Here is a 21,918-nt window from a genome sequence, read left to right as displayed (position 1 = left end):
CTTAGATACCCAACGTGGTTGCTTAATGGCTTTGCCATTGCGCGCCTAAGCACAGCGTCAATGGGAAAGTGGTGGTTGCGGCGGCTACATTTCGATCACGCGAAAATACAAAAAGACCTGTGTATAGTACATTGGGACGACGTTGACGAGCCTCAGGTGACCAGTATATTTCTAAGATTTCGGCCCATAATATCCCAGAATTGCAGTTTAATGACGTTTTGGCACAAATGCAGAGTAAGGTGTGCCCTTAGGGCGGTGTTTCAGATGGGTACACCGGAGGAGCAGAACGGTACTACACGGAAGAATCGCTCAAATTTAGCATGCTACAAACAACCGACGTATACCGCTACGGTTGACTGCGAAAATTACGGCATATGATTTGGGGCTACCGAAGAAACTTTATATTGAAGCTCTAGGTTCGAACAAGCCGATGAACAAAGAAATGTACAACTTTGAAATTTTAATGAAAATGTCGCGAAATGGGATTTAAAATATTGGGCAAGCTAAATAAGCTCTGAGATCGTGAATATACCTAAACTAACCACACTATAGACTTCTGAAACTTTAAGAATCTCTAACCCTATGCCCATATTAACAAGAACAGTACTCAGTGGCCTCTTATAAGTGTACCACTACCTCGAAATTGTTATGCTTTGGAAGTAAGGAAGTCCACGACATGAAGATACCACTGCTTCCCAAACTAAATACATGCTCTTTTTTGTAAGATGATTAGCACTGTTTGCTTACTTCAAGCATTTTTCGTTCTCCCAGTACCTGTGCAACCTCCTTCACTGATCTGATACTAGTGGTGATCTTATCGGTGCTACTCATACAAGTACAAATGTTCGAAAATGAATTTGCCTTAATTATTCCCGTATGCAACAACACTATAGTTCAATAAAATTCAGAGATGCTACAACTGAAATCTTTAGTACCGGAGGTTGGCAAGCCGCGTTTATTTAGGTTTTTTTATGGTATGCGAAGACGCGATTAGCGTTCTTACTAGACTCTGCCCTACCTTTCACATTGTAAATGAACGTGTATTCAGCTTTGCGGTCTTTCCCTACATTGGCTTAATGCTAACTGCCCTATCATCGTTAGTCGTCATGAGGAAGCTTCCACCGTAATTATTGCTACTAAATCTAGCGCTTTCCTTTTTTTTAATTTCACTGTGATATTACAAATTTTCATCAAAACTCAAGGCCGTTTTATTCGCCCCCTAACCCCATACTCGACAGGGCCCAAGCGGTAGACTGGAGGCAGCTACAAACATACCTTCCCCAACCCCGTCCATCTCAGGAAAATATATCCGGACATCTGCTCAGATGATAACTGCGAACTATCCAGCCGGGCTCACGCATCTCTTAGACACATGGGAATGTGAGGTTATATGCAAAGAAAAAGCGGTTTCCCCCAGATGAAGCTGCGGTGCGATGGACGGCCGCGTTGCGCAGCTCAAACCTCGAAAATCAACTAGGGGCCATCCAGCAAGCCCGTGAGGCGGCAAGGAGACAGGATCTCCGGACCTCTTCGGGGGTGGCCTAGGCCCAGGCAACGAATTTGCCAGATTGTTAATAAAGTTGTTACCACCACCACGCAATTTCTGGGAAGTTAAGAAATATGTGTCCTTAGCTAGAACACTTGCATACCTAACTATTGTCTCCCCACTTTAACGTACATTTATGCGCTCTGTTGCACAGTTAGGTATCATTGCCTGGCGAATCATCACTTCTTCGTTGCTTTCCAAGGTAATATAAGCACTGTGACACGACTCTTACATATACGGATTTACTAATCTTTTAAATGGAAAGCATTTTTTGGTAAAACTTTGCTACTCTGACAGTGTCTATCTATCTATCTGTCTATCTGTCTGTCTCTGTCTGTCTGTCTCTGTCTCTGTCTGTCTAAACGCCTTGAAGGTCTCATGATCGTTTCGTCAAATAAAAATACGCATAGTATGAAAGAGTGTATGACGAACATAAATAATCGGTCGTGACATGAATATCATGGCATGCGTCTAACGTAAGTCATCACACAGCCGCCTTCGTCTTAGTGCTCTCATGGTCGTTTCGTTAACTTGGTGGGCACAAAAATGGCATAATATGACTAGAATATATCAGCAACATCAGTGATAGGGCGAAATTTGGATATCATGACACCCGTGTCATGTAGGTCATGAAGCAGCCTCCTACATTTTGGAGCTCTCTTGGTCGTGTCGCTCACTCGGTATCTCCAATAATTGGTATAGTATGTCAAGACTGTATCACGAACAGAAATGACAGGTCATTACAGGAGATTCATGATTTGCGTGTCATGTACGTCATGAAACAGCCGCCTAGGTCTTGGTATGTACCACAATTGGCATAGTACAAGAGTGCATGACGAACATAAAAACTCGCCGCCCTTCCAATCTGTGAAGGATGACCAAGCAGGCTGTGTATGTGGGTCTCTTAATGGCGAACTGCACCGCTGCAGCGGGCTGACCCGGCATTGCACTATCTTCGGTATCGGCCCACGTATGGAGAACCCTTAACGCCTGCTTAAACTCCGCTGCGGGTCTCCGGGATTTTGTGTTTCCATGCGGACACGATCCTAGGGGAACTAGCACTAAACAGCTCGCCTGTAATTGATTGGTCATGTCATGAGTGAAATTTGTGGCATGTGTGTCATATAGGTCATCAAACATCCGCCTACATCTTAGTGCTCTCACAGTCGCTTCATCAACTTTGTAGGCTACGCGCACACTGCTTCGCATATCATCGACTCCCACAGGGCGTGGGATCTGCCAGATTTTAATGTTGTCGTATAGTCTATCGATGGCCTACAAAGGGATGTATTGAATAAGAGCCGCTTGAAGCACGAAATACACGTAGCCTCGCAGGGGCGTTTGCATCAGCAGGCGTTTGGTGTGTTGCGACACCGCGTACGCGTGGAACGAGGCTTGGCCCCTCGCGCCTTCTCCTTTCCTCTCTCCATCTTTTTCTACACGCACACACGCGCAAACACGCACAAACGCACGCACACACACATGCACAGAATACATGCACCTCCAGTTATTGGCAACATTCTGGAGACGTTGAGCAAAACTCCGGAGCCCGTTATCCAGGAAATCAAGACGAGAATAGGAGGTGAATGGGGCGAGAACAAAACGGAGAACAAATGGGCATCGTTGGGAGATCAAAACGAGATCATCCGAGGAACCAGTCAAAATTAAGAGAATGCAGTCTCCTGCCTTCAACTCCCTGTACAGGACCGCAACACATAGGCTAGTTACTGCGCGAAGAAGTTGAAGATATTTTTCTTCCGATTCCAACGGTAGCGAGCAGAAAGGGCCCCAGGTGAAAGGGGTACACATGTCAGTCTCGAACCACTGGGCGCTATGGGAGGTCACGATTCTCAGGCACGACCTCGCCGATCAACTTTGGGGCGTCCGGCACGCCTACGATATCACCCATGTCAAACGCCTCGGGTCGTCACCTAGACTGGGGTGGTTATCGCTCCACTCCGCAAAATTCGCCAAATGTCTTGAATAATGTTTTCAATCACTCACTCCTATTTTTTACTCTTGCCTGCTTACAACATCACTCAAGCAGCAATTTCTCGTACGCTGAAGTTTACTTGGTCAGTTCGAATAACGACGTTGAAAACAGGTAATACAGCACCCCATACAATTAACTCAATTTCGGCGCTAAGATATGGTGACCAGTCTTTTCAAAAGCAGAGGCCAGTGAGTTAAGCGGCGCGGATTTGGCGCCGCCTCCAAAAGATGGCGCGCCGCTGCGTGGCCAGGCCGGCAGCGTCGGGCGAGCTGCGCATGGTTATGGGGGCTAAAATGGTTGTGAGTAAACGTCGTAATTACTTCAACCAGTCTTCCTTTCTGTAAGCCACTTCATACTTGCATATACTCAAGATTCCAGTAGCATGGGCAATTTTGCTTTTGTAACCAGCTCATAAAAATGCATCGCTTCTAGGCTGTATTTCCTCAAGAACTTCATCTAGAGGAGTCCTCAAGTGTGATTCGGATACCGGCTTCTGATATGCAAGTATGTCGTTGACAGACGCATGTATGAATCATAGCAGGTCAACAAATTCTGCAGAGATTGCACAGGTTTCGAAGAAAAATTGGTAGTACCTCGTCTGAAATACATCCTCTCATTTTTTCTTTGTCTTCGTCTACAGCAGGCTATGTCTGCGGTTCGCAATAGATGAAAAAGAGCAAGAACATTGTGAAGCATCTGATGCGAATATTATTTGATGATGCAGCAAATATATGGGGTCAAGGTTTGCGTGCTGAAGAAACGGAAATGTTCATTTTCGCTTCGAACAATATTTTGTTCTGCCCAAGCTATGTAATGAAGCGTAATAATCTTCCGAAGAGGCCAACATTGCAGAATCTTGCGTGGTCGGCTCCCTTATGGACACAAAGTCTTGCATGCATTCAATACCGTGTTTCATAAAGAAAATTGCACCGCATATGCAAGCACTGCAGTAGGATTCTTCTGCCACTAAATGATTTTGACTCGACGATAAAAAAGTCATTTCCTATGAATTGGCCTTGCAGAGCTGGGAATTAGCACTTTTTTATGTTCTTTGATAACATACAGGTGCCTATTCCAGCGGTAGCCCTAGTCTCCTGCAGCTGGGGCCCACAAGCAGCATCGATCACAAAAAGCCCAGCACAAGCCGCGCAGGAATGGTGGAGGCATTAGCAAGTTTACAATACGGAGCCAGGTAAGGCGACATTAAGAAACGTTTCATTGCTAAAGAACTGGGAGCCTACAGGGAATGCTTACCGGAGTTCAACTGTGCCTGCCCCTTATAAATGTTCAAGGGGAGCGCTAGTTCTGATGTCTGAAACAGGAACTGCATCAGCAGTTTTCAGCATTGGGCAGGCGGAGCTGGCGTTAACATCCTTCCTTCTTGCAAGAGAGCGACCCGACACGGACACAGCAGAAAGCATAGGGTTTCCTACGGAATACTTGAGAGTACTCGGACACATCAATCGTTGAGCCATCATCGGAATGAGAAGTACGTAGATTTGTCTGATTATTCACACGTTGTTGCGGAGCCGTTTATTAAGCTTTTTCTGCCTTCATTATCGTAAATCTCAGAGCAATCTATGCACTTCGAAGTGAGAAAGGCGGTTCAAATACGTACAATCGGTGCTCATGAAAACGACTGAGCTTGTCGAGGTGGCCAAGTCGAAATGCCCCAAGCGTCTCAAGGCACTGGCTTGCCCGCAATAACTATATAAAAGCGTTTCACATTGCTTGTCGATACATGCGTCCATGGCGTAATAGTTTCTATATTGGATCCATGTGCTTAGAGGTCCTGTGTTCGCATCCTGCCGTCGGACAATCTTAATATTTATTCATTACGCAGGACAATGTTGAAAATAACTAGTTTACAAAGTCACTATGCCGTTTGAAGCCTGAAGGGGGAAGTTAGGGCAAATCCATGTACCTCCCATAATTCTCATGCTCCCTAGAAACTAGCGCAAGCGTTACTGGTTACTGGTTATCTTATGAAAGTGTCATGAAGAAGGTGAACAGCAAAGGGCGCGATCATGAAGCCATAACACCTCGGCCGATGTTCCATGCTGTTAACATGCTGCAATATGCAGCACAGTTGAAGGCTCGTTGCCTGTTTGCTTACTCCAGCTTATGGAATTCATATTGATAGTGAGGAGCAAGATGTTGATTTAAATCAAGGCTCATAAAATGAAACAGTGAATCTAAGTTTACCCAGGGAAGGTAGCGTGTGCTCAAAAAAAGAAAGAAACTTACGCTTGAGTGACAAAACCGGCGGTGGCAGGTTGGCCGGGACGCTTTAGAAATGGCTCTTCTTCGTTTCCCTGATAGTTAGATTTGTGTGCGTGTCCGCCATGAACAATCGCTAAATGACAGGCGTCACTGTTTTGTTGGGCGAGCTTTGAGTTCATAGGCCAAACATATTCCACAATGTCTCGACAGTTTCAGGGTACCAATCAATGGTTTATGTTAAGTTCTGAGCTACTTGTTGCTTGCGTAGAGTATTACCTGGCTTCCCTTTTTTAACGTCATTGTGTGCACATTGCGTCAGTTCTCTTAACGTATACAATGTGTGTTGTTGTGAACTCTCAAAAAAGGCACCTGAATTAAGACGACCCTGGGATATACATAACTCAATCTATACCCTCGGGCACGCATCCAAGTGTATTCGGTGTATTCAGAAGAGCGCCTGCTTAGGCGACTGTTGGCACACCCATAATTTCGGAATATTCACTTTACCCGAAGACAAATCACAGTATAACAGAAGCTATGCAGGTTCCGACCATATTACCTAGAAGATACATTGGTGCTGCACTGTTTTGTTGCATGCATTGTAATGCGCGATGGGGTCACCTTGGGCATCGTTCTCGCAGAGCCAGTACAGTTTCAATGCGCGCCTGGCAAGCGAAGGAAAATGATGGTTAAAATCTTTTCCTAAATCAGTACGTTATTAGCTGCTTTTTCTTTATTGCCACATACGCAAAATTATTGCTCAATTAGGAGGGAACGTGATTTTACTTCCAAATATGTGAAACCACAGAGTGTCAGCAGGTCGCTCACGTTCGAGAACACAAATTTCCGTAAGCATTGCAACAGTTTGTCAGCGTATGCAATGTACTGTAGGTGAGAGAACTTTATAGAAAGATGTACTGCTGGTGAATCAAATCATTTTACGAGTGTTTCATTTGAAGAAATCTGTATCAAGGCAGCCATAAACATCTTTCAGGTTATGCAACGTTCTAGATAACGCCGTGGACCTCTATAATATCCCGATATTCCATAGGCATCACGACGTCCGACAGAAAACTCGCATACACAGTGTCGCCATATGTCCTTCTAGGTAATATTGCGAGAAAATTTGATATGGACTATCGAGGCCTGCTCGTAATAATCACCAAGACCCTTATGTCCTAAGTATGACGACAGCCGAGGCAGATTTCTGGAAGTCCCGAGAACATCTGCGAGTAGGAGGGTGAACAAGAGGCGGCGAAAAGAGAAATGCTTGTTAGACACTGGCTTCCCGCTCATGCATTGTTGTAGGTGGCCTGATCAGTGTTTTGAAAATCACTTGTAATAGGGAGTGGCGTGAAGGAACGTTCACTTTGGGACAAGCACCTGTAGCCTTCTTTGCAAGTTCTGCTCATAAAGGCATCGCTGCGATCGCCAGTATTTGTGGTCGTTAGCTAAGGTATTAGGCGTGTTTTCACAAAAATGTAACATTAAGTGTTCATTTATTGAGCAAGTCGGTATTCAAATATACAATGTCTGTAATACCACGATACTGACTTTGTTTTTTGATCTTATACCTTGGTACAGATGTAATAGGTTGGCCCTTTGTCTTAACAAAAGGGTTTTTGCTCAAATCGATCTCGTAGCTGGCCGTATATTGTATCAGATCAATGTATGTGTGTAGCCTATGGTCGCAGGGCGCAAACGTTTCAAGGAGGGGACGTGTGCTCATTAGTTGCATCAACTTGCCGAAATGTTAGCCTCGGAAACAACCTTTGTTACGCCACTGTTACTCACCTCAGGCCTTAGTGTTCGTTTGTTTTCTGTTCTAGAAATCCTCAGACCACGCGGGTTCACCAAAGCAACACGCAGTACTACACGACTGCACGCACATCCACCATCCAGGGTACGTGTGGGAAGGTTTTTAGACGGTCTACCACGCCTCGTCTTGCTGGCGATTGAGGAAGCTGATGTCTGGTATCGCACACGATACACTTAAACAGCATCCTCACTTGCTCTCAGGTGCACGGTTCTGCGCATGTAAATCTGAGCAGAATATTCTAAATTGAACTGTCGTTCCATGAAATGAGGTTCCCCTGGTGACAAGATTGAACAGACTATTCGCTACGTTGATCAATATGCACGCACGCGTGCGATTCTGTTCTAATCACTAGGATAGTTTGTAGATTATACTTGAGCAATTTCTGATGCCCATTTACCAGACTTATGGTAGCTATTTGTGCATTTATAATGTTTAGCGTTCCTAATTAAAGAGGCGGAATGCAACATGCACTATAAGACGCCACCTGGCCATGTGAGATAGATTTGTCGCAACTACGAGACAGGTTGCCCTGGTTTGCTGTTCAACATATCATGTCCCCGTCACGGCGAATGAAATCAGTGGTAACGCTCCTCAAGCCTTGCATTAGTAGCAGTGCTTGTTTTTGGGGCTCTTTAATAAAGTGCATAATCGCATGATGAGTTCAGCTCGGCTGCACATCTATATTGTTACCTTAGACTTGACAAAAAATCCTACAAAATAGTCGTAATAATTTGATGGAATGTAGAAATGCCAGACGCAGACGATGACAGCTATGTATTATTGTATAACAATTTCGACAATTTCTTCTACAGATAAAAAAGGCTATAAAAACGTGAGTCTATGCTAGATCCGTCCTCGACATGACCACGTGTCCGAAGCTAAGCTCAATTTCTCGAAGGAATGAATTGTTGTGTACACGCGTACACCGTAGATGTATTGAAAAAGTATGCGGGTTTCTGAGAATGAAGGCTTTGCAGTTTACAAAAGAAATTAGCTTTTTTTAACAGCATGTCGGATGAGGACCAATCTTTCTTGGCCTGGCAGATGACAATTTTCTCTTTCATGAACCTTTCCTTGCATTTCGAGATAAACACATAGGCAAAACATGGAGAGTTTATGTTCGGGTTCGCCAAAGCCAAAGCCGTTGATCTTACAAAAAGCTTTCCCATTTAATGAGATAAACTAAATATAAGCAGTCAATACGAGTGCAGTAAATTACTATAGAACCACGTGGTTTTCTTGTGGTTCTTTTTTTTTAATACCAGCAGAAAACTAGTATGTAGCCATTGGTCTCTACATGCGCGTTCAATCTTATTGTGTGATAAGCCAAAGAGATGGTTAACACCTAGTAGCCTATCGCAGAGATAATGCATGATCCAAACACCAGAAGCAAGGAAACCAAAATCAGGCTATGTAAGAACAACCATGCTCTCGTCTAGGCATCAAAGGCCAAGGAAAAAAAATTACCGACGATTACGTTACTTCCTAATGCGAAATTTGAGCGCAGCAAATAAGCTGTTTCACCTTTTCGATAGATTGAGGCAAAGAAATCGAGCAACACATGTATGCGCTATCACAGAATTTTTTTTTCACACGTATTCCTTTAACAAAGACTCCACTAACAGTTCTTGACAGTCATGAAGGAAGCTTTGTGGTCGGAGAAATAGACTGATATATGTTCGACTTGGTACACCAATGCTTGATTCTCAAAGACGAGATCTATACAAGTGCCTCGCGAGGTTGTCACAGCCGTGGGACGCGTTACGTGGGAGAGGAACGGGATGTTCTCCCGCATAAGTGTTAGGAAATTGCTGTTTGTCTTTGTGTCAACATTAAAGTCCCCCACTACTAACATCGGTGTGGATCGATGGACGATTAATGCGAGTTGCAGGAAGTGCACGACGTCCTTCGTGAGTGCGGTAGCGGACTCACGAAAGCGGTATCAGTCGGTCGCTGCTAGCGCTGGGGGGATGAAAGGGGGGCGGAGCTGGTTACGAGGCCGACGATAACGCCTACGACGACGCGAAACCCAGGAACGGACGCCAAAGAGCCATTTGCGTAGCCAGCCCTCCTCCTCCCTTCCATCATCCTCCCTCTCCCGGAGAGCCGACAGCGCGCATGCGCGGCGGCGGAGCAGATTCGTCGTCGTCGGCCTCGTAACCAGCTCGCCAACGCCGACGACGACGCGAAACCCAGGAACGGACGCCAAAGAGCCATTTGTGTAGCCAGCCCTCCTCCACAGTCTCTCCTCCTCCCTTCCATCATCCTCCCTCGCCCGGAGAGCCGACAGCGCGCATGCGCGGCGGCGGAGCAGCAGATTCGTCGGCGAGCTGGTTACGAGGCCGACGACAACGCCGACAACGCCGACGCGAAACCCAGGAACGGACGCCAAAGAGCTGCGCTCTAAAAAACAATAACTCTAAATGCGCATACTTGACTTTTTCGTAGTGCCACGTTGGGCCTTCCAGCTTTTGTTGCTTGCATTTAGAGAAGCATTGCAGACGGAAGCACTGCTGTTAGGATTTATTAGCATCAATACTCCTGCAAAAACTTATTGGTCCCCTCGCGTTTCTAGCAGGGAATGTGACTGTGTGGATCCAACAGCTCCGATTTCAGGGTATGCACACAACAGAGAAACCGGAAGCACCAGTTTCACACATCCAGTCTACAGCAGCAGCGGGGGTGGCCAGTATGCAGTGGCCAGTACAGGCCATGCGGGCACGGAGGAAGCATCGGGCATTATGGGAAATGATGCTAGGTGAGCTAAACTTCTGTAGGAATTCCTTTCAATAGAGTAACTAATTTAGACGTCAGTTAACTAAATAAACTTATATAATTATTTCAAAATTAATTAATTTACGCGTAATGGAATGCCTATATGGCACAGTTATGCTTGAATCGACGAACTTGTGCGATGGATTGAAGTTCTGATGCCTGACGCTCCAATTATCAGCTCTTCTTTTCACAGTATGGTGCTGGCTTTAACAGGAGGCTTTATCTGGGGATCTGCTCCCTAGGGCGTAAATGCGAGAAAATCAATCGTCTTGCTCCGCAACCACCGCAACAACATTTGTAAACCTTGTGTCGTATTACAAAATATCATAATATTAAAATCAAAGTAATTTCATTTTCGATTTGTTAAGAAAATTGAAACTCGAGTATGAAAATTACAACTTAATTATAAGCTTTAAAAATTTAATGATGATTTAAACTGCCCTAATATCACATCTAAACTGCCCAAAAATGATGTAATACGCAGCACTCAAAAATAAACTATTTTATGAGCAGATACATTGGAAATGCTCGCATAAATGCCAGCTATTTTACGTGTCTATTTTAGGATTGGTGATTTCAGAATTTTTTCAAGTTGGAAACCAAAACCAAAATGTTGATTCAGGCAATTATTGGAATTTAATTTATATATTTAATGCAATATATTTCACCGGACTTCACACGGAAGGTAGTAAAGAACATTTTTCCTTTGCCTTGACGCTTTCTCGTTATTAATTTGCCCACGAAGTTCTAACCATACAAGAACATAAGCCAGTCTAGAGGCTGGCAAAGCTGACATGATTTACAGTGTAGACCAGGAGAGTTGAGCAGGACCATAAAATTCCATTAGCTATGTGAACAATAGCAATAAATATAGGTATAGAAATAGCCCATTACCCACACAATAGCAAACAATGTTCACCTAAAGCTTAGCGCAGATATTTCAAAAGAGCGAGAGACCGTAAAGCATACATGCACAGGGCGCGCGTGAATCTGCCCCCGAGCAACGCACCTGTGTGCCTTAAGGATTCTGCAAGCAAACGTCTCCCGTTAAAAGGGCACTGGTCCTCTTGAGTACCACCCCTTTGTCGAAACGTTGGCTTTCGCTAAAATCTTGAGCTACCTTTGTTTACCCTCGCAGGACGCACTGTTCATGTGCGTATCTTTCTTGCATTTTAGAATTCCTGACGTCACCGGCGCTGAGCCATGGAGTACGCAGTACTACGCGGCTTATGGCACAACTACAGTCTCCGGTAGGTGTGGGAAGACTTTCGGCCGCTGGTATACAGCGCCTCACTTTGCACGTGACTCAGCAATCTGCCGGCAGTCGTATACGACATATTTCTAGAGCATCACCGCTGGTTCACGGGTGCGCGGTTCTGCACCTGTCAATCTGTGCTCTACATTCTGCATAGTTTCTAATACAAGAAATGTAACTGTGGCCTCGTGAACTTAGGCTCACGGTTGAGAAGATCTGATGGGTGAATCGCTGCGGCGATAACGCTACTCGCGCCTGTACGGTACTGTACTCCTGCTGAGGACAATACTAGTAAGCCAGTCATTAAGAAAGTGAGCAGGGATTCCCAGTTTGCTATCGTGTCGACGTCACTAAAAAACCGCAGCAAGGCTCCTTCAGCTTTGCCATTAGAAGAAACTTTTTTTTCTAGGGGCTGCTTATTGCTGATTGAACTGTTTAACTGCATGATGAATTAAACTGTGCTGCGCTTCTTGTCCTTACCTAGTAATTCTAAGCAGTGCTACTATATAGTCTCAAATATTACCGAAAGTGGACGCGGAGGAGCCCGAGGCAATCTTCTTTCCTCCTCGTCCTATGTTCCTTTATATGCTTTGTTACTTCATTCGAACAAATGAATCAATGAACGAACTTGCATGCTCTCAAGCACTCTGAAATTTGTCTTCCGGGTCCTTAACAACATCGGAGTGCTGCAACGCTAGAAATCCATGAAGAGCGCTTTGTACAGTTGAAGCACGGAACACATCGACGGTCTCCGTGTTTTCCTACCATTGTTTTTAAATGGTTACATTGGTTGCATGGTGGTGTCCAGAAGAGGTCACGGTCAACGATGATTTCAAAACATTGATGGGTTCTCTTGTGCATGATAGGCTGGCCATTAGTAGTCACCGGGTATACGGCCATTCATTTTCGCATTAAGATGACTAATGCGCATTTTGCTGTTAAGATGCCGAGGCGCTGTATTTTAACATAAGCATAAGTCAGTGTTGCAGCCTTTTGTAATCTTTCGTGAACCTGCGGAGAAGGCACTCCTGAAGCCCAGATGCAAAGGTCATCTGCATAAATTCATAGTCTGACCGAGTATGGCAGGGATTCCGCTAGCCAAATCAGGGCTATGTTGAACAATACGTGGTGTAGTGACCGGTAATTTCACCATCCTCGGTGAATCCAAATAAAAAGCTAATTCGGGTCAGGTTGCTCCCAATTCAGCGAATAGCGTGGCCTCCGATTTGAACGGACACGAGCGCGTCAACAATGGCTTCACGTGAAACGTTACCATAAGCGCCAGTCACGCCTTACGATAGCACTAAGGAGAGGCATTTGGGTGTATGCTATAGTTGAATACGCAAAATCAATGACGTTGTGGACCCACGAAAGGCCACGTCAAAAGCCGCTCATCGCGTCTGCATAAACATTGCAATGATCAAAAAACAACTCGAGGCGCGTGGGGATCATCCTGTCAATAAACTTGCCAACAAAGCTGGCGAGAGCAAGAAGCAGATATGATTTCAGTACGAGGGGGCTCTTTCCGTCACTCCAAGAAACGTTGGGATGACACAGCAGGACCTCTCGCTCTTCATGTTCAAGAAGGCGTACAGCAGCGTGCGCTATAATATCTAGTCAGGGGCGAAGAGGAACGCCTGCAAATGGCTAGAGCAGCCTTCTATTCTTCCATGTAGAAAGGTTCGTCCGTTGCCGAAGTTTGCGTGAAGGGAACTTCGTGCCATTAAAGATCCTTTCGTGACACTCTGTCACCTGCAATTCTCTCACAAAATTCATCTCCCACATTGACTTCTCGACGGCCTTGTTGGAGAGCCTGTGGTTTAAAGTGGTTGCGTTGCCGAGCAGAAACACGTACGCCCCGGCGATTAAGCCTTACGCGAGACAGTGCTTTGTGGGGGTCCAAGAAGTTACAGAATTAGTTTCATTGTTCGTTGTTCATTGTAATTAGTTTCATTGTTCCGACACACCGGGTATTTCCCGGTGTTTCCATGTGGCAATGTATCTTCTCCTTCCACCTGGCCTCCCTCAGGTATAGAATCGACTTGGTGCGTCTATATCTGTTCTCAGCGTGTCGACGTACTGCACGAAACCTACGCTCGAAATAAGATCTAACGAATATATTACGGCGCCGGAAGGAAAATAAACTTAGGAGGGAGAGCAAGAAGCGACAGGTTGAGCGCTCAGAGTCGTGATAGCGGTCCCGAATAGTTTCTTACTCTCCCTACAAAGTATTTATGTTCATTTTGGCGCAGCAATGTATTCATTAGATCTAAACCAACTCGTCCAGGAAGAAGTTCTGCTGGAAATAAGGTACCGCGGGACCAAAGTAAGATATAGCCAGCTTCTGTACGACGACCCTCTCAAGAATGTTGGGCTGCCGTCGTTCAAGAGGCAGAAGTCATGGCCCGAAGTAAAAGGTACAAGAGTCCTGGCTCCTAAATTCTTAGAGAGAGAGAGAGAGAGAGAAAGCAAGGATAGGAATGGCACGCAGGTCAACCAGACAAGCTTCCGGTTCGCTACCCTACACTCAGTGTAATGAAGAAAGGGGAAGGAAAAGACTAAACGAGGAGCAAAAATGCCCTTTCATAGAAAGCTGCGTAGCTCTTGAAGCAATCGAAATTTACGGGCACCTCTAAGAAATTGACTTCATGTTCAAGCAATCGACGAATCGCCTCCAGATGGTCTCTCCATTCATTGAAGTGCACAGCAGCAGAAACTTGCATTTTTCGTGCATTTTTCTTTCGTAAAGTGCTGAAAGCGTGCTTCAGTGACCCATCCTGCTCTTTTAGTTCAACCGATAAAGAGGTGCAATAAATCGTACACGTCTGGTGTATAAGCAGCACAGGCGATGCAATAAACTCTGCCATATTCGCTTAAGCGCACTCTTCAATTTTAATGTGTAAGCATTCCCTGTTGAGTACCCCAGCAATATCGGTAATTAACACGAAAACTATTTTGCCTCAAAATATATGCATCATTGGAGAAGTTAGCACATCCTACTTTTAACATTGGGTAAATGTACATGATTGGTCGCTTTAGAATAGATAAAGAAGCAATGGAAAATGACAAAAAAAAGGGAACCCGTTATAGGCGTCCCCTGGAAAGCTTACTTTTGTGCATTAGGGATGCTCATGCAGAGAAGCCTGCTTTGTGGTGCGGAGTTTGAATAATCATAGAATGGCTGGTCGGGAAATGCGGTAATAGTGTAATTGTAGATGATTGGCAGCCTAAAATATTTTCCTCCTCTGAAATTTATCTACGTCACGCCTTAAAGAATAACCAGCTTGGAAGGCCTGTATCTCACAAATGCGAAGGATGTCTTCACATTTCATCCCACAAAGATGAGCGCAATGACGGAATTCTCGTTTCTGAAACGCAATGCTTAAACAAAGTAAGACTTCAGACCGCGTACAGTGAGGCTAACCAGTACACAGCTGCGGCCAAAGCAAAAGGTTAGTTGTCGCTGGCTTCCTCCAACATCGAATCTCGTTTTGCTCCCTCTACAGACATGTATCCATCCACGTAACCAAGCAAGTATTGGCTATTTCCGAAATGTGGCTTCCTGAACTAGTTCCAATCCAAGAGTTTCACTATGTAGCATGATGCGGTCTATGCAGGACACACATGATAAAGAACACAAAATGCTGCCTAAATTGAGCAGCATTTGAGCAAATGAGCAAGTATTTTTAGACATCGGAAAAGCGATCGGTAGGTAGACATGCATTAGGTACGAGAAGCAAGTAAACAAAAGCGAACTAACAGCAGAGCCAAAGAACGGCTACCCATTACGAAACAATAGTCAGAATTTCTGCAGCATTTTGCAAATTCCATATTTCATTAAAGTGTGTGCAATATAATTTTTTCGGACTCGCGATGCTGGCAGCACGGCATTTTTTTTTAGAAGATCCCCGTTCCATGTAGCGAGTGTGAAATAAGTTTACGACAGGGACGCCATCCCTGGAAAGAACTCCAAATTGGCCGCAGGGTCCCGGACCTGGCATCTGTTCTCCATTCGCATCTTATGACATGCCTGATCAAAGAATCGGTGCATCCACGTGTGAGGCATCCCGTAGAAGCGATAGAACACCAATGAAAGCCACGTAGGCTTCACGGCTATACCCGAGCACGAAGCAAATTCCAATATTTCCACAAACAAAAAAAATGCACTCAAGCTGTCGATAGTGACCACGTGTTCACAGAATCAACAGACGAAAAAAAAACACGCCCTCTGTCCACGCAAGAAGGGTGGAAGAAGTGCTCATCAATACCAACATCGAGAAAGCATGACTTCCCTACCCTCGACCGCAGAAGCGGCCCTTCGCAGATCGGTGACAAACTGCGTCCGCTTAACGAGATAGAGTTCTGGAAATGAAACTGTCTCCACTACATATATAATAGTCCAGAATTCCTTAACGTGGACAAATTTTCCCCTGGAAGCCATAGCACTTCACTTAGGGAAGAAAAAGTAAAAGATTAACGTCCCTGTAGCCTACTCTAAAGAGGATGAGGGCGAAAGTCTGCGCGCTCACAAGAAATTCATTAAATTACTTTGACATTGTCATTCCAATGATGCGCTGTCACTTTCTATTACCTGCTTTCGCTTAACTCGTTTTTGTCTTGTGCTCTTTTTCGGTCACCTATGCATCGCCACTGTTTCTGCGTGGTTAAAGGCCTGCTAGAACGGCCGTGGCAAGTCTATGAAGACCACTGGGAGACACGTGCTGGTCGCCTGAATGATTTCTAGCACTAAATTCGACGAAGGTAGCTACAGGGGCTTCTATATATTCTCTTAGCACAGAATGAGAGGGACTCGGAATGGCAAATTAGGCAAAGAGACAGCGCTAACTTTCAACGACAGATGCATTTCCAGTTCACGCAGATGTACTGATAATCCTGAAAACGTCGTAAGACACGTACGTGTACGTTGCTCGCCAGGCATGAACGAAACCGGAGAAACCGCACGCACACACTTTTGTGGCCACACTGCTTATTTAGGAAGGCATCCGTTCAACGCGAAAAAAGGTGCTCGAAATCTTTACTTTTTTATTGGTAAAGAAATACTGGCGCATGCACTTGAATTTTGATGCAATAACGCCGCACGGTCAAATATTCGACTCATGACCCATGAAGGCCTTTCCGCTTAAAAAAGTCATTTCAACGGTTTTTAACTGGGAGAGGGGTTACACGGTTTTGATCATTTGGTGGCAAGACAGCGCGAGTTATTAGAAGGCCTCTTCTACCGTTAAAAGCTTAGCATTTTAGCGTCGAGATAGTGGCGCCACTCTATAGTCTTTTTTTCACTTGAGCTCTATGGCTACATTCTAGTTCCCAAGGCACCTATCGTTTCGTTTGTTCCCTTTGCTCACCGACACTGACTGCGCATGCGCTATGATTCCGCCTGCTTCTTTCAAGAAACAGACGCTAATGCTCCAGAGGCACCCAAACAGCCATGGCTGAAGAAAGTAACAGTGGAAACACGCCTCCTGCGTTTACCTTTCGCGAAGAAGTAAATCCGAACACAATCCAGGAATTCTTCGAGGGCGCTTTGGGCACTCCCGACTGTAGCACTACGTGAGTCTTGCCACTTGTATAAATTCTCGATGAATGTTGTTGCCGTAGGTATTTCCCAGAACGCAGGCGTTGATAGCTATAGATTTGTTCTTACTTCAAAGCGGGCTTCTGACAGACAACTTCAGCCTGGGTCCACTGGCGACATTCGTAGCTTTTTTAGCGCGTCGATGCACGGGTGATGCCAAAATATCTCCACGGGAAGCATAGTTGCGGCTGTTTATCTAAGGCCCAAAGTTATGTCACTGCGGGCAGCAAATGCTTCTATGGAACATGTTCGTCGCTCGTGTTTGGTCACCGCGTCGCGCACCCCTTCCGGTGGCACAGTGGCTACGGCATTGGCCTGCCGAGTTCGAGGTCACCCCTGATGTTCCTGGAACAACGACCTATCATCGCGGATGGTGAAATGCAAAAACACTCACTGGTCTACGTGCCCGCTATAGAAACCCAGGCGGTGAAGCACCATTTCGTTCGTGTCGGGCTTTTCGAATGCTGCTCGCCATGACCGTACAAAAGCATATTTTTCTAATGGTCCTCTTTGAGCTAAATAAACGTATTTAAGAAACATATGTGCAAATATCGGAGCCGGGAGCCGCGGAGCCAGCGAAACCGAAGCAAACCAGGCGCAACCGACGTATCTTGAGATTCTGGGATTCGCGTACGTGCGATATATCTTTAGAAACAGCGATCACCACATGGCCCGTCAGTGCCCACTGCTTCACCTGATTTACCGCACCGGCAGCTAGTGTCGGAGCATAAACAAGCTAGTGCATGGGCAGGTCCAGCCCGCGACCTCATTCCGCAATGCCAACACTACCGGGACAAATGCATACAAAACGGGCAAAGAAATTACTCCTTCGCACTACCCTGGCAAAGTCAGAAAGCCCTCATATATTCCCTTTCGCACCCGCTTTTGCTCGCGCTTGCGCATAAACGTCGGGCGATTCCTGAATTGCCATCTCATGATGCGTGACTGTGACGGCCGACCGATGCGCCCGCTATAGGAGAGTTTGTCTAATACCTAACCTAAAACAATCCAGAACCGTGCACACGTGCCGCTTATCATCCTGCGGCTGTCACCTTGGTGATGCCTTGCTTCGTTAGCTGAAGCAAAAGTTATAAGTATATTTAAGTTCTAAAGCAGGTTTTAAAGAGTAAACCTTCGACAACTTTTTTTTTCTGCCACGGTAAAGAAGTCGCATGTTAGAATGATTTGTGCTTTGCAACTGTACATGCACGTACCTTTATTCACGTTTTCTTTCTGAGGCTTATGTCTGCAATTGCGCCTTGTTCGTACCCTGTAACTCAACTTAATTTTTCAGAAAGGCAGCTGCACGGGTCACACGTGAAGCAAACTGGAAAGAACACATTTTGTCACATATGCTTTACTTCAACTTACTGCGTCCTTTTATCCTCATGTGTTCAAACTGAGTCTTCCATAAGAGGCTACTGTCGGTTCTGTATTACTCTGGGGAAGCCATGTTGCTCGTAATTTTAATTATTTATAAGATAGATTCCTCGAGGCACAGATCCACGATTGGTCATTCATTTAAAGTGCCGTGAAAATCCCAATACCAGCACGGCGATTTCGAATCCAATCTGACGCGGAAGGCGCATCTCCTTTTATTACAGCGCTGCTTTGAATAAAGCAGACAAGGAGTTCAGGCAGCTTCTTCTTTTGAGCCTCACCCTATGTTAAAAACGATTAGATAAAAAAATTTCCATGTGCCTATTCGGAAATTATCATTGCGATTCTCCTCCACGAGTTGACGCCACGACAATTCGAAAACCGAACACCTATACCCAACTACAAAGCACTAATCAGAAACGCAGTAGGTGAACAAAAGCTCAAGTTCTACACTAAACTAAACTTGACTTGCCTGTTCATACAAGTCAAAGAGGCGTTTCCCACTACACGAATTACACAGCGTTTCCTTTGTGCCAGCCAGCAAGTCAACATTTGGGTAAAATGAAACATTACATGTATCCCGTTCATTAAGAAAATAGCAGTTAGCTTGTTCCAAATTTTGCTTTTACAAAAGCTTCATCACATATTTCCCGACTTACCTGGAAGCGAAGAGTCCGATACAAATACATATGCTATTCTAGGACTTGTGACGACTCCTTCGAAGACCTGCGGAACGCGTTGAACAACCAGAACGATGCCAGTGACGTCACGGGTATGTACGGCATGGCCTTCGACCATAGATGCCACTCGCGAAGACCCTTAACAAGCCTCAACGGTAATTCAAGTAGTGACTTAGCGCGATGAAAACACGGAAACAAGAAAGGTCAAGGACAAACGGAAAGAACTGTTACATAGGCCACGATATCATTGCAGTTACTGCACAAGAAGACACACTTTATAAGCGTCACCATGTCGGTTTCCGTGTGAGCAGCCCCAATTCGAATTACCAGGACAGCTGGTTGGGGCAGTTGGTGCGCAAAAGTCATACAGCGCTATGGCCATACTTGGACGACACAAGTCACAAGGACATAGTTGACAACTTTGTTGCTCTTCAATCCCCCCCCCCCCTCGAAATCGAGAAACAGATATCACAGCTCTGTAAAAGTGCATGTGCTAGAGCGCCTGAGGCGGCCAATATTGGTGCATGAATTATTACCTTCCAAACATTTTAACTGTTTACGAGCGTTTGGAAAAGTCCTACTCAAAACATAATATCATATTTCAGAGCGCAGCAAACTATATCGTTTTGACCACTGTAGAGGTAATATTAGATGTATCCAAAGCTATGTTATCCTTTATATTGCCCTAATATTTATTTATTTATTTTTATTTATTTAAGAATACTGCCGGCTTCCATTTGGAAGCCCAGGCAGGAGTGGTACAAACATCACGTGATTTCAAACTTTTTCCTCAAGGGGAAAAAAATAAAAAGAGTAAAAAAACAGTCCAATGGGCTGTTTCCGATAATACTAGATTTAAAAGCTTCATATTGTTCATTTTAGAAATTGTTCCATATTGAAAAAATGTTTATAAAGGAACTCACAGCCCAAACAAAAATTTCGTTTGGTCCAGTCACCACAATTGAACTGATTCTTTTAAGTGCAACAGACCTCGACAAATTTAGTGCGATGGTTACCGCGAACTTCCCATATATTTGGACAGAATCTCGAGAGCTAAACTTTAGTTTTCTGCGCTACTAAGGAGCTTTACTATAACGAGAAGGCGGCCTTTACGGTTAAGACAACTTAGGTTTGAGCAAAAGCTAGCTTACGGAATTTTGCATATTTTCTGTCGCCACCTTAGTAAAGCCTGAAATATGCTTATTACGGCAAATGTAGAGGCAAGATTTGACTCAGATTACAGACATAACAAAATTTCAAGGACGCTTTAGTTTCGCCTTAAAGAGTGAAACTCGATACCATTCAAATATCCCTGGCTGCTTGTAACGCGTCTCAGTAACTGCAGGTTATGTAACCGTAATGTTTACTGGAAAACGCTGGCTGTCAAAGCGATGCACGAAAGCGAGCTTTCTGGAAGAAACCCCGCTTATTACGTGGGCCGTGGATTCTCGGTGGTGGGTACGCCACCTCCCGTGGTACAAGAGTGGTAGAAACGCAGGAAAATTGCTTTGTGCTTGGGTTTCCGCGTAAAAGAATGTTTTCTCGTGCATTCAAATTACAATCTGGTGCTATCATATCTGTTGGTTGCGTGTAAGTCGTACTTTACTATGCTTCTGACGCATTTTACTTAAATTCATTTAGTTCAGTAACGCATTCGCGCTACACGGAAGGCCTGCGTGCGGTATGCCTGACTTGGCAGGAGTTTTGCTCACAACACGGTCAACGCCGGCGCCAGCCACAGACACCAAATTATCTGCTACACGAAGCCCGCAGTGCTATCGCCTTAAAAATGCATACTCTCATCTTCGGCATGGAACACTGTCATGTTCTATTCTGCTGTACTAAATACAGCAGAAATTTTGGGGGAAATTCAGCAGTGCATAAATTCCGTCACGCACGTCTCTTTCGTCATATGTATTGAAGGCATAATTCCAGAAAGAGCACCGCATACGGAAGCACTCAAATCAGGTTACCCTATCACTAAACCTATACTAAATCTCCGCGTTTTTATTTCAGCACGACATGTTCACGCTCGTTGAATGACCCTTGAACAGAGACGAGCTAACACCTCTGTTATTCTCTCAGGCCATACGCATGTCTCTGAAAGAGGAATGACCAGTTCCCTACATATGGTGTCCAGCAGCAGCGTCAATCACGCACAGCCCAGTGCAAGCCGCGCTGGAATTGAGGAGGCATCGGCCATTCCGAAAAACGTCGCTAGGTGAGCCAACGTTTGGAAAAATTTGTTTGCACAAAGCAAATCACAGACGGTGCGTAATGCTCCCCGTGGTACAACTATGCCTCCACTGTGGCACTTTCGCTACGGAAAAGAGCTCTGATATGTGAAACGCGCACGAACTCAGCCGTTATTCAAAACACATGGCATGGTGGATGTGGTGCTAACATGCTTGTCGTGCTCAGCGCTCTTGTAAGTTTGTCAAATGCGTACGTACTACGCCATATTCGTTTCCAAAGATAGAAAACAGAAAGGCGTCCGTCTAAACACATAATTAAATTCAATGATGGGGTTCTTCGTGCCGAAACTTCTTTATGATTATGAGGCAGGACGTGATGGAGGACTCCTGAAATCTCGATCATCAGGGGTTCTTCAACGTGCACTTAAATCTAACGACGCGGGTGTTTTCGCATAT

At 45.0% G+C, this 21,918-nt stretch overlaps 2 protein-coding genes across 3 annotated transcripts in view; one reads left to right on the top strand and one right to left on the bottom strand.

Annotated features, from left to right (window-relative positions):
* Nucleotides 1–21,918, bottom strand: part of LOC135919805 (zinc finger protein 625-like) — a 134,690-nt gene that overhangs the window by 86,220 nt on the left and 26,552 nt on the right. The gene's annotated exons all lie outside the window — the stretch shown is intronic.
* LOC139049783 (gastrula zinc finger protein xFG20-1-like) overlaps nucleotides 1–21,918 on the top strand; it is a 73,159-nt gene that overhangs the window by 35,998 nt on the left and 15,243 nt on the right. The window contains exons 12-16 of the mRNA XM_070525587.1: nucleotides 4,605–4,731; nucleotides 7,592–7,665; nucleotides 10,186–10,339; nucleotides 11,533–11,606; nucleotides 21,353–21,488. Of these exons, the coding sequence (XP_070381688.1) occupies nucleotides 4,605–4,731; nucleotides 7,592–7,665; nucleotides 10,186–10,339; nucleotides 11,533–11,606; nucleotides 21,353–21,488 (565 nt within the window). The remainder of the gene's footprint in view (nucleotides 1–4,604; nucleotides 4,732–7,591; nucleotides 7,666–10,185; nucleotides 10,340–11,532; nucleotides 11,607–21,352; nucleotides 21,489–21,918) is intronic.

Source organism: Dermacentor albipictus, chromosome 9 (assembly GCF_038994185.2).
Source record: "Dermacentor albipictus isolate Rhodes 1998 colony chromosome 9, USDA_Dalb.pri_finalv2, whole genome shotgun sequence".
In the NCBI taxonomy this organism is placed as follows: domain Eukaryota; kingdom Metazoa; phylum Arthropoda; class Arachnida; order Ixodida; family Ixodidae; genus Dermacentor; species Dermacentor albipictus.
Note: the sequence above shows the minus strand (reverse complement) of the source record. Positions and strands in the feature narration are given on the sequence as shown.